This window comes from Harpia harpyja, chromosome 6 (genome assembly GCF_026419915.1).
Source record: "Harpia harpyja isolate bHarHar1 chromosome 6, bHarHar1 primary haplotype, whole genome shotgun sequence".
In the NCBI taxonomy this organism is placed as follows: Eukaryota; Metazoa; Chordata; class Aves; order Accipitriformes; family Accipitridae; genus Harpia; species Harpia harpyja.
Genome location: NC_068945.1, coordinates 68,860,815 through 68,873,866, shown reverse-complemented (window position 1 = coordinate 68,873,866; position 13,052 = coordinate 68,860,815). Strand labels below are relative to the sequence as shown.

The 13,052-nt window shown below is 46.0% G+C and overlaps 1 protein-coding gene across 1 annotated transcript in view; it reads right to left on the bottom strand.

Moving 5' to 3' along the window:
• The window catches only part of LOC128143461 (collagen alpha-1(VII) chain-like), a 133,465-nt gene that overhangs the window by 70,184 nt on the left and 50,229 nt on the right, over positions 1 to 13,052 (bottom strand). The window contains exons 19-34 of the mRNA XM_052790685.1: positions 12,730 to 12,849; positions 9,548 to 9,694; positions 9,191 to 9,394; positions 8,721 to 8,860; positions 7,449 to 7,572; positions 6,300 to 6,443; positions 5,802 to 5,992; positions 5,180 to 5,311; positions 3,913 to 3,987; positions 3,532 to 3,612; positions 3,417 to 3,443; positions 2,899 to 2,943; positions 2,081 to 2,149; positions 1,878 to 1,964; positions 1,167 to 1,193; positions 951 to 1,004 (exon numbers count right to left, since the gene is read on the bottom strand). Coding sequence (XP_052646645.1) covers positions 951 to 1,004; positions 1,167 to 1,193; positions 1,878 to 1,964; positions 2,081 to 2,149; positions 2,899 to 2,943; positions 3,417 to 3,443; positions 3,532 to 3,612; positions 3,913 to 3,987; positions 5,180 to 5,311; positions 5,802 to 5,992; positions 6,300 to 6,443; positions 7,449 to 7,572; positions 8,721 to 8,860; positions 9,191 to 9,394; positions 9,548 to 9,694; positions 12,730 to 12,849 — 1,667 coding nt within the window. The remainder of the gene's footprint in view (positions 1 to 950; positions 1,005 to 1,166; positions 1,194 to 1,877; positions 1,965 to 2,080; positions 2,150 to 2,898; positions 2,944 to 3,416; positions 3,444 to 3,531; positions 3,613 to 3,912; positions 3,988 to 5,179; positions 5,312 to 5,801; positions 5,993 to 6,299; positions 6,444 to 7,448; positions 7,573 to 8,720; positions 8,861 to 9,190; positions 9,395 to 9,547; positions 9,695 to 12,729; positions 12,850 to 13,052) is intronic.

The following is a 13,052-nucleotide window of genomic DNA, read 5'->3' as shown; positions in this document are numbered from 1 at the left end:
GTGGGATATAGCTCTGCAGTATGGCAAAGGTAACAAAAAAAGCACCCATGTACGATGTCGGAGAGTAATAGGCACCTTGGAAGGGATGCAAGAACAGGACATGCATATAGTCCCAGAGTAATCTTCCAGGTTTGAGCTATTTGTCATGCAGGGACTTCCCAAACCAAACACGGTTTCTTCTACCCTTAGTAGTCCTCCACGAACTTCTTTTCTTCTCTCATCTCCCCTTGAACTCAAACTTCCTGCACCCCAAATATCCTTGTGGGACTTCTGTGAAGAACCAACTCCTTTTGTTTGTCTTGAATCTGCTGCCAGTTTGGTCCATTTGCCATCCCACGCTTTTGATCCACCTTCTTGTCCTCCTCTGGACCTGCCCTAGTTCTTCTCTGTCCTCTTGAAACCGGGGTGGGGGAGAATGTGGGAAGGAGCAGGGTTGCACTCAGCTCCTCCATGGGTGATGGAGACAGCGGGGGTTCAACGGTGAATCACTGTCACTTTGGAGTAGCCTTCATCAGGCGACATTTGTTATTGTCTGCCAACATGATTGACTACACCATAGAGTTTATCATCATGGTGAGCACTGTGCTGGATGCACTTCTAACCGCTTTGTTCCGTGCCATGAAGAAGAGCGCGTCCTTGCTTTTGGCAAAATGAACGGCTGTTATCCCATGTCTTTGCTGGGTTTCTAACATTTCCCTTTTGGCAATTCCAGAGTGACAGGTCAACAGGATGAAGCTGACAAAGTGAGAAATGCTTAATTGGCCCTGCTTAATCTGCCAGACCTCATCAGCAGAGTGAGGCATCCCAAAGTGGTGGCTGATGAGAACTGGCAGTAGACATTGTGCCTCTACACCCACCCCACGTGGCAGAGAGCATCCCGAGGCCAACGGCCCCTTCCCACCGTGGCCGGCAGCTCTTCCTCAGCAACTGGCCATTGGTGGACCACTCACCGGCTCTCCCATGCCTCCTCTGTCACCCTTGAGGCCATTCCTCCCACGAGGGCCCTGCATGAAGCACAGGACAGTCTTACCGCATGTCCCAGCAGCCCTTTATGGGTCTTAATGGACATCTGGTAAGTGTGGAAACTGGAGCCTCTTGGGCAGCTTAGAAATAATAAAAAGGCTTTTCATCACATGTAAAAGTGAATGGCAATCTCAGGTACTTACCCTGACACCTGAATCCCCTGGTTCACCCTGAAACACAAAGGACAAGGAGAATTACCATGGGGTGGTAATTTAGAGAGGGGGTCCTTTCTAAATTTAGTCCCAGCAAAAACCTCCTGCAGGCTGACAAGCCCAGAGACCAAAACTCCCACGCCCAAGGAAGACAGAGCTTTAGCAGAGGTGTCTGCTATCTTGCATGCTCCAGTCACCTCAACCTGCAATATCTGGTGTCAACCCCCACCCTTAGGGTAGGGGAGAGGATTTTAGGTCTCTTGGTGTCTGCTGAGACTTTTTGACCCACCCCCAGTGCAAGGAGACATTTGGTGACAATCATCAGTCCAGTTTTGGCTGTGCACGGCACGAGTGATCCTATGAATTTCACTCCAGCCACCAAACAACCCTCCTAGTGACCTTGAGCTGGAAAAGTCTTAGTGGCCACTGAATCTAGTCCCTTGTCAGACATGGGCTGACCATAACCTTTTCAAGCTCCACCATTGATCGATTCTCGCTGTGTTGAACAGCAGGGCCCTGGTGATGGGAACATTTTGCAGAGTGCCTCCTTTTACGCCTCAACGGCAGAATGCCATGATGGAGAGAAGACATGTGTGTTCCCAGGGCCCTTGAATGAACAGAGTATCCAGGGATTGGGGTCTATGCCGGGTCTGCTCTTTCTGCCGTACATCACAGAACTGTGCTTCAAATAACCATGCTCACCTTGATGGAGATCCCTGGTGGCCCCTGTGGCCCTGGTAAACCTGGTGGTCCAGCTACCCCAGGAACCCCTGGCTGCCCTTTCTGTCCCTGCAACAATGAAAACCAGGAGAGGGAGGGATGTGGGCTCTCTCCCAGCTCCCTTTGCTTCTCTGCCAGCCCTTGAGAAGCTGAAGGGTCCACCACACCTGCGGTATGATACTCACGGGGGGACCAGGCTGCCCATTTCGGCCAGGAATCACCTCCACTCCTCCCAGGACATAGCCTGGTTCTCCCTACGCACAAAGGGAAGAGGGGACACACTCAGCTGAGCTGTAATGGGAGGTCTGGGTGCAGACAGGCAGTTTCATGACTTAGGGGCAATTTCATGATCAGCGTAAGCAACTTTAAAACCAAACAGTTTTTTGCAGCCTCTCCCTGCGCTGCAAACCCAAACCACCTGCTTGCCGCAACTCTTTTGCAGAAGTACCAGAAACCACGGCCATGACATAAGCTTTGCTTACTAGCATGGAAGAAAACTAATCCCAGAGAAAAAAAGGAGGTTGGCCTTCAGCAGGATCCATTCCCTGATCTGTAGCCATACAGGCAGCTCAGGTGGATGCAAGGACGGAGGAGGAATGTGCATTGGGTGTTGAGGGAAGGACAGGACAACTGCTCCTGGGATCTGCCCATAACTGATCTTGAAGTCTTAACTTTTTGTGTCCTAAATATATGCAAACAGGCTTGTTCATAGTGGAAACTCAAAGGCAGAATGACACAACTAAGTGCTACCTTCTGCAAATAACCAACTGAAATGTGCCAAGGGCCTGTGGTAAGGACTGAGCACTTTTCTCCATAAAGACATTAGTTTCCTCCTAGCAAAGCCAAAGGACAACTCTCCAAGCTGAAGACTAGCAGTGTAGGGCTAGTTACATGTAGCTCAGAAGTTCATATTCACCAAAGGTCACTGTGCAAATTCTTAGAAATTAGAGATCAGGGCAATACAATAGCTTTTTTCCCAATGAAACCCAGGAATGAAACTCACTCTGTCTCCTTTTGGCCCCACTGGTCCTGGATAGCCAGGAGATCCCTGGAATTAAAAATAAATCCTGCAGCATTAAAGAGCAAAGCACCCACAAGACCACCATTGTGGGATGTTCAGGTTACAGACCTGTCTCTTAATAAAATTTAATTCACTTTTAAAGTGGTCATGAAAATAGGTTTTGGTCCCAACGTTGATGAGAATCATGGATTATGCAGTAGGACTGATATATATGACTGAAGGCAGAGTTCACAGTCCTTGGTCTTTTTCTGGACAGCTCTGGTTCATTGATGGTTACTTGGTTAGAAATGTGCCCATGTTGTGTTGCGTTATTTGCCAGATCTCTGAACAGAAGGAAACCTGTCTGGAGCTATTTGGTGACAGCAACAGCCCCTCATAAAGGCAAAATGGGTCACTTGGTCTTCCCGTCTTGCTCAGCTCAACTGGCCTTTGAAAGCCTTGAAAAGCAAAGCTTTAGGGTCTCACTGTATTGATGATCTTGCTGCATTCAAAATACTTACAATATCACCTTGGATGCCAGGGAGACCCTGCAAAACAGGAGAGAGAGATCTGAGAGCCATGCTCACTCTTCTGTTAAACAGCACTTTGACAAAGTTTGTTAAAACAAATACATACCATGAGTCCAGGGGCACCAGGAGGACCTGTCCGCCCCGGTCTGCCCGGCAGCCCAGGAATGCCGTCCTTCCCAGGCAGACCCTAAACATATGGACAGTAACAGCATGCAGGTTATGGCCCCAGACTGGCAAACCCAAACAGCTTCATGCAGAATTAGCTTTCTGTACCGCTTGAGGGAATCCCCAATTGCCAGCGCGCGCACACACACACACACACATTAGTTCTCTTTTGCCTGATTTTCAAAGCCAGCATGGAGCAAGATATATCAAAACACCAACATAAAAGATCTGAAGATGATTCTTTGCTAGATCTCTTCCTTGATTCTAATCATTTAGTTGCATATTAATTAACTGAGTGGATGGTTCATGCTGGTGGACTCACCCGCTCTCCTTTCTCTCCCTTTGTAGTAAAGCTGTATGGGTCATAGCCTCCATGAGCCAGTGAGCCCCTGAAGCTCTTGAAAGGAATAGGAAAACAGAACAAATGATCAGGAAATTATTATCCACCAAAGGATGGCAAATAAACTCAAACCAGAGTGACCATGAAACAAAGACTTGCACACTCCTTGGCTTATGCAACAAAAGGAAGAAGCAAAGTTGACCATCCAGGAAACCTGTTTATATCCTCAGACTATTTAAAGTCCATTGGAGGTCATATATTATTTATTTTGTCTCTGGCTTGCACTGAAATTGGGAGAACAGGATGGAGAACACAGAGTTGTGTGAGGACAAAATGCAGTCAGGGAACATATCGATGCCTCAAGAAGTCTTGGCCCATGTAACATCTACAGTTCAGGATCTTCTTTTTGGCTTAGAGAGACTCTAAATATTCTTGGTTACATATCTGCAAGACTTCAGGGTAGTGTCAACACAATTCTTCTCCCCCATGGAAGAAACCGTGGAAAGGAGTTTGGCAGAGATGAAATAAAGACCCTAATTCAACCATCCATGGACAACATTCATCTCATTTCATTTTAGACTGCCACAGCATGAACATCACCATCTGAGCTATTCTGCCAGTGTGGGCACCTACCTATGAACTCAATCGTGACCAGACTTTGCTGACCACACCGACTAGCTGTCCACCAACTACTATGGAGACCCTCACTTTCTCCAGTGAAGCTAACATAGACTGTTCAGTCTTGCTGGCTACAGCCACATCAGTAAACTCACTGGACCAGCACATGGGCTCTGATGCTGTCCTACTGTTCTTCATGTCCTCTGGCTTTCTGCTTGGTAGGAGGAGTGGGTAGATTTGCCTCCCAACATTTTATTTCTGAAGTAAGGAGCAGCGGCAGCTTGTTGGTCTGTTCAGTGGCTCACACGGAGTCTAGATCTATCTGAGATGCCACAGAACATCTGGGACGTCTGTATGGGGCTGGCAGATATGAAGCAGGATCTGTGGAAGACCTGCATTTCATTGGTTTGCTGGGAAGGAGCACAGGAGGCTGCTGCATTTCCCGTGCTGAAATAGCATCTTCTGGGATGACCTCCCCAAACATGGACATGGTTTCCAAAGTTAAAGGTCTTGACACTGATACAACTCCACTGCACACCACACAGGTACCAGAAGTGACCTGATCAGAGCAGTGACCAATGTTTCTTTGAAATATAATCCCCTGAACAGACACAAGTGAACTAATTCTCACCTTTAAACACCAGGGACCACAAGCCTCTTCTTCTTTTTGGATATGTGGTTCAGCTGATGATGGATCAGGGACGTGTGGCTTGGTCTCTGTTTCACCAAATGGCAATTGCTTGTTGGCTTCATGTCTGGCAACCTACAACGTGGAGTTTGGCTTAGACTAGTGATCCTCCAGGTTTTGGAACCAGACATCAAACAGCAACCTTCAATAGGTTTCAAGAGGTCATTGTGCTTTTATATCACCAACCTTTTCATTGAAACAGCCATAAAATATCTTTGCTGGAGATACTCTGCAGACAAGCTCACATCCATACCAATGACCCATCAACCGGAGTTAGAAGAGGGCAAAGAATTTATAATACATCCAAATGCTTTGCCCCCACAGTAGCCTTATGCAACAAAACTTTCAAAGCTGTATTCTGGCTTCCCCAATTCCACTCTGTTCATTTCAAAGATTTTGTTCCTTATCTCTAGGGTTGGACAGTAAGTGAGGTCAGGATTGGACCCAGTGTCCTAAATCGGTTCTGACGTTGCTTTGAAACTTTGCTCAGGGAAGAAGATTGCCCTAGTGCCTGACCCGCACCAAGCAAGCTGGCTTATATTCAAAGGTCTGTGAAGTAGCTCACCTCGCCAGGTGGTAGCTGGGCCCCTGAAGGCTGAGGGTCAGAACAAATGACTTCTATCAGCTCTCGGAGGATCTGGGGGAAGTCATCGAATGTGCTGATGTAGAAAACGTTCTGGAGGTTCTGCTGCAGCAAGATGCTGTTGAGCTCAACGGGGTCAGCTCCTGAGACACCCACAGCAATGACGCGGATCCCTGAAACACATCGCTCACTCAACGGAAGCAAAAATGTTTGAGATCAGAGTTTCCAAACCCCTCATCACAGTCTTCCTGTTAATAACCTCTGCTGGGATCAGGTACTCCAGTAGCCACGCGAGAACTCATCTGAAGCAGCATGTGTGAGTTATAGCAAACCAAGACACCCAAGCTAGGAACAGAAAGAAGAAAGGATAAAGGAGTGAAGAAAGCCAACAATGCACTCAAAGTGCACACATCACATAACGTACCGCCTTCAACCCCCTGGAAATAAGACCTCAGGGAAATGCAACAGGGCAGCTCTTACCCAAAGCATGGGCTACTCTGGCTGGTGGCAACACGTCATCCTGGGATTGCCCATCAGTCACGAGCACCATCATGTGAGGGAAATCTGGTCTCATCCCTCTGGAGGACTGAAATAATTCCTTTAGCATGTAGGCTATACCACGACCTGAGCAAACATGGAGAGACATGGTGTAAACCCGCCTAAGTATTAGGTCTGCAGGTGGGCACTGTGGATCTCCTTCCACAGATGGAGGAAAAAAAAAGGGCATTCAGTGTGGCTGCATAAATGGGTAGTAGCCCCTAGGATGGGGCAATGTCTTTTGAGGGAAGACAGCAGTAAATGAGATATTGGCTGAAATGGTTCAAGCTGAATTCAGCAGATAGTTTTGGAAAGGAAAAAAAAAATTATTCAGGAGATTTGAAGCAGGGTTGGATAGGTCCTTGAACAACCTGGTCTAGTGGAAGGTGTCCCTGCCTAGTTGGAACTAGGTGATCTTTACGGTCCCTTCCAGCCTAAACCATTCTACAATTCTATGTTTACTGCTCGTGTACCTTTAGGGAACCAGGTATAGCCTACTGTCCTGCTGGGAATGAGCAGGTGGAAAGTGCTGTCTGTCTCTGAGCTTTTTAACTACATAAAACAAAAGTGTCTGAATTTCCAAGATGCTGAGCTAATGAAGAGCTCTGCTATTTGTACAACAGAGATGAACAAAGGACATTATGTCATGACACACCATGAAAATAGGACGGGGCCCATTGTTTTGTTGTCAGGGTAACAAGGCAATAACCATTGGAATTTGCTGATTAAAATGTGCATATAGTGGGCAATAAGGATGCTTCAGCATCAACTATCCTTACCTAATTTTTATGGGCTTTGTCTCTAAGCCAGGTATAAAAACCTCCCTCAAGTGCAGGCAAGGTCATAAAATAATGAAGAGAAACCCAGCAGTAAACCTAGGACATGGATAAAGGACATCAGGCTAGTTGGAAAGACCATCCCTGGAAATAAACTAAATTCAATCCTCTGTTCTCAAATTTTAAAGAACTTTGGGCCATAACTTTCTAACCAAGTAAATAGGTTCAAAACACTCAGACAAATATTTTCCATGGCCTCCAGCCTCTGTCTTGGGCCAGAAGGTCCACCCCATGTGTGCAGCTCAGCCATACACACCCGTTTTTGTGTTGCCTCCAGCATAGCTCAGTCCCTTGATGGCTTTCAGGGCACTGTTGCGGTCACGGTGCTGGTTGAAATAGAAGGCTGCCCTGGGCTCCTCACTGTATTGAGCAACAGCAACCTGCCAAAGAAAAGGGGGTTAAAAAACGTGGAGGCCTCAGGCACACAGCAAATATGCCTTCACTCAATAAACTGCCTTGAGTTAGATAATACAACTAGTTGCATTGCAACAGGAGTGGAATGAGGTTGTATTTCTTGCAGGCTGAAAACAGGCACAAAAATGGCTGTCAGGTTGGCAGGCACATAGGGCACAATCCATATGCTTAATGATGAGCAAAGTACTATTTCAGACTCTCTAGGGCACCAGAGATTTCTGCACCAGCTGGTGGATACAGCATAGGACCGATGGGAGACCCGCACACTTCGACAGCTCAGGGCTGGCTGGGAGCATCTCCTGCTGCAGTACCCATCCCTCCTGAATTAAACTCTTGATATCTGTTGGCTGCAAAAGGACGCCAGCTACTCAGCTCATATGATAGCCACCTAAACTGAAATGTCTTCACCTCCCCAGAATTATTTAGTAACCCAGGGTGACTTCGTCATGTACCTAAACATTCAAGACCATCTGCGAGCAAAGAGTGCAAGAAGTTCCCATTTCCTGATCAACTGAAAGTGAGCAATGTAGGTCTCCCTTTCAGAGGGCTAGTTCAATTATTACATTAATTAAACAAAAATGACCCAAAATAAATTATCTACTGAGTCTTCCCATTGGCTTTGCTGAGTTGTCCTTTAAAGCTGTAGGCTTCATTTGCCCTTGAGGTGTTTCACCGCGTGGCCTAGGGGTCTGGTCCTCTGCTTGTCTAGAGGAGGCAGCTGCTGGCGTATGCTGCATCTCCCATCTGGGCTCCCACCTGGGTCTCTAGCCGTTAGCAGTCTGAATGTGGTCAGAAATGGGGTTCTGGAGGGGGACACGCACCTGACACATCCCCGGGCTCCATAACCTAGACAGCGTTTCAGTAGGTCTGGAATTTGCTTTATTCCTGATAACTCGGTCTTGGAAAAATAACCAAGAAATGGAAATATATCCAAATGAGTAAGCTGATATTTAGGAGACTTTTATTTATGTCTTTGTTGGACATGCACACATGTCTTTAGGCAGAGTGCTTAGCCTTTCTGATCCATGACATGTGAGCGAACAGACCGCTCTCATTGCAGGGGTGAACACTTGGAAGGAAAACTCCTTCAGGAAATAGAATAACAAAATCTTGCCTGTGTCCCTTCAGGCCCAATCTTAGGGAAATAGGAAATGATCCGGAAGAGGAAATCCTTCACTTTATTGAAATTGCTCTGGCCAATACTCGAGGACTCGTCCACCAGGAACCCAATGTCTGCTTTGAGCTTGCCACAGACTGCAGAGGGAAGAGAGGATCTCCGTAAGCTGGGGGGTCCTAAAGTAGAAGCATGTTTCTTTGTGTTCAGAGCAACAAACCAAACCCAACACCTCTTGCGATGCCAAGTGTTGGTGAGTGAGCAGGCAGCACCTTCACCCCACAGGGTAGTGCTGAGAGCTTCACTGCATTTTGTGGGGTTTGCGTCTTCCCTTTCCCTGACATTGTCCACTCTCACTACTCAATGAATAACGACTAGTTTTGGCTCCTGAGATCAGAGAAGACCATGGTCCATGGTGGTTTTGACCTACTGCTACGTCATCATCAAATCACACATGGATACACACTCACTTGGTCCAGGGAGAGTTGTCAGCAGTGCAGACACTACAGTGGTCGATGGTAGGACCTCTGAGGTTGGTGGTAGTGTTGTGGTGGTGGCCAGTGGAAGAGGAGTGGTCCCCACATTGCTAGGAGATACGGATGGGGATCTCATCGTATCCAATTTTGTAGAAGTCACTGGAGCGATTGGCGCAGGTGACTCTCTGTGAGGTCCCACTGTAAGAGGCAAACAGAAAAGGTGTTTCTTAAACCTCTTTTAGTTATGATGCCACTATCTAGCGAAGTGTCAGAAGGGCAGAGAAGCCAAGAAATTAGCCTCAATAGCAGTTACCTAGGTAAAACTGCAACACAAGTCTCCAGCCTTCATACCTGTTTGCCCAAGGAGTGTTGTCTCTGGTCCCTCCGTATCTCCAAAGACTGGTCTTATAGAAAACAAATACATTTCTTTGGCACTCAATCCTGTCACTCGATATGATCTAGAAGCTGCTGATAACAGTTCCTGGGAAAGATCAGAACCTGTGAAAAAGGAAGAAACATGCATTGACCGGGAGCCAGAGAAACTCAAAATAACTCCCATTTCTGTAACATCCCATCTTTTAATGACACCACCTTTGGCAAACAGGAGCTTGGGGACAAGATGAGTCCTGGGCTTTGGAGCGGAGGCTTTTAGTAAGACATGTTTGCAGACTGCAATGGTTAGGTCCTAAACCAGATGAAATAATGTTGTTTGCATCTGACGAGGGAGTTCTTGAGTACATGAACAGGAAGAGAAAATGGGAATTTGTACAAGCATTTAAGAGAGGCCATTTGGTCCAGGTGGTGTCCAAGGCTGAGCTCTGTGATAGACCAATGGTTTGCAGTGGTTAGCATGTATAGAAACAGGATTCTGCTTTGTTAATGAATGGAAAGTTTGCTGAAAAGTAGAATCAAATTTACTTGAGAAATTTTGTCGCATACAATAGATAGTTTTGATTTAAAATGATAGGAAAAATATGTGAAAATGTCATAATAACGTTTTGACATTTTATAAGTGTCTTATTTTGGAAATACTGAATGATGAGTTTTGATGCTGTTCAAAGTGAAACTTGCACCTTTTCATTCTGAAATAACATTTTCACTTAAAAAATTTTAAAAAAGCTCAGTTTCTACGGAAAGAAATTAAATAGATGTAATGTGTTTCATTTTCATTAAATGTTCTCAATTACCCCCAAAAGATTTTGGAAAGGAGGTTTTGCTCCTGAAAAAAAAGAAAAAAAAAAATCCCTCTTGCAGTTTGACTCAAACTCTTCTCCCCTCCCTTTGGGTGGGCAAGTCAAAACAATAATAATTGGTTTAGATGCTCTGCTACCTTGTCTGAAGAGATTCTCTGTAGGAAACACAAGCTGACAGCTCTGCTGAAGCACAGATCTCTGGCAGTCCACCACCCACCCTGCTCTCAGGGTACCCCGAACAAAGAAGACTTTGCTGGCGGACTGAGGTAGGAGGTACCTGGATCATACCCGGGGAGGGATGCCCAGCACGAGACTGGCAAGCACATGCAGGAAGACACCTGCAACCTTTGGAGAAGGAAGATGGTCTTTGCTGGGGTCAATTTTCTACGAAGAATGAAGCTGGGACAAGAGAATGTAAGGGACAAGAGACTGTGAGGTTCAAGGTGCAAATGCAAGACTAAACAAGCTTCTGTTGATTAGATGGATAAGAAAGCCATGACTTTGGTGCTCCAAGAACAGTCAAGAGATGGTAGAGAGAAGAGAGAGGAGGTCAACGTCCAGCTGAACTTCTCTGAGGTCCTTTCTGTCGCATGGGGGAGGAAGGCTGGCTCTGGATGGAGTCCTGTTGACATACATGGGTTTGGTTTTGTGCAACAGGGGACAGAGGAGGTCTACAGCTGGGATGACCTCGAGCTGCATAGAAGGGGACCCCATCTTTTATAGGGCAGGCTGGCTAGAGTTGGCCAGCAGGGAGGAGGGCATTAAATGAGCTTAAAAGGGGGGCAAGGGAATTGGGTAATGAATGAGTACTCGTTTAGAAAAAAAATCAAGTTGTGGAGGAGAAAATTAATCAAGGCACCAAGAGACAAAAAAAAAAAATCAAAATTCTTAATTGCCTTTATACAGTAATGCTGGCAGCCTGGATAATTAAACAAGAGAAATTGGAATTACTCACTTATGAGCATAAATTTGATCTCGTTGGTACCATTGAAGCGTGGTGACAAGATTCATCTGATTGGAATGTTAAATCAATAGTTATAAACCTATTTCAGAAGGATCGATCGAGTGAGGGCACAGGGGGACTGTCAGACATGGTATTATCCATTTCTGGGCCCCTGACAACTCTGAAACCAATGATTTTTGAATACTTACAGATCGATATTTTAACAGCATGGCACAGGAGGGGAACAGTTGCATTAGATCACTTAAATCACCCTGGAGAACTGAATGTTCAGTTCCCTAATCACTTATCCACAATATGTAGAGCAAAAAAATGATGTTACCACAGGAGACTTCATCCTGAGTGACATATGCTGCAAGTCTTAAGCTGCCAATACCAAAATGTCCTTGGAGTTAAAAAAAATTAAAGCTGATGACCTGGTAACTCAAAAAGCACTGCAGGGAGCACAGGGGAATTGTGTCACATTCGTTTTCTTTATTGACTTGTGAAGATGAACTGATCCCTAGCAAAAAGTTAGTGACTGAAGCAACAATGACAGGAAACTTGCTCTATTCAAAGAGGTTTAAGCCCACTCCAGGAAAAAATAATATAGCTGGTGCTTTAAAAGGGCAAACCCTGTAAGGCCAAATCAATTGGAAAAAGAAATATACACTAGAAATTGTGAGCAATGATTAAGAAAGTTTTAAAAGCTCTTCACCAAATAGCAAATCTTTTAAACAGATAAGAATTAAGATTCCATGGATGACCAAAAGCAACCTTTTTGTGGTTCACCACAACTATCCCTGATGGACAGGTAGTGGCTCTAGAGGAAGAGACACGGATAATGCCAACCAGCAGGCTTTCTCCTAAGCAATTTTCACGTCTCCTTATTCTTCCACCGAGGATTTTGCAATGGCCAAATGGGTCACCTTGTGAGCCTCCTTAGTGGGCCAGCTTCCATTTTTCCCCCTCTTTTTCACCCAAATGAAGAAGCTGAGGTGAAGGGACATGACGTGTGGAAGCCCTCAGGGTCAACCCTCTGTTCTTCTGCTAAACAGGGTCCAGATGGGTTCAAAAGAAGGAACAGTGCTGGTGCCAACAGTGACAACATAATTTACCCCAGGTCGAACTGGGCAGCTCTTGGAGATACAAGTCATGACACTTGAAGGAAACAGCAGCCACTTAAGGCTGGCAGTAGAAAGAAATTTCCCCTTTAATACCTGCCACCTGCACCTTTTGCAGCATCAGCTCGCTCTAAGACCAGGTACTGAATCAAACAGACCACAGGGCAAGCCAGATACATCCATGCTCCATCCTCAAATCCCCTTGGATCCCCCCTCACACAGGAGGGGACCAAATTACAAGCCATCCTTCCTCCCCCCCAACACAAAAAACATTACCTGAGGACAAGCGCCACGTTAATAGGTACGTGGATGCTCCAGGAACAGCCACCCAAGTCAGCAAAACACTGGTCTCCGCAGCCTCCTGCACTGTGAACTCAGTCACTTTGGGTAAATCCACTGTTGGAAAAGAAAGAAACAAAGCTTAGGGTGGGTAGAAGCTACCACCAAAAGCTGGATTGAGCTGAAAGGAAGCTGATGCGTCCTTTGGGAGGCGTAAATCCTGGCCCCACCAAAATCAAAGGCAAAAGTCCAGATAGAAATGATGAGCATGAAGCACACCTCTGCTACACTTGTCCACAGCGCCATTTGCTGGTGAATCT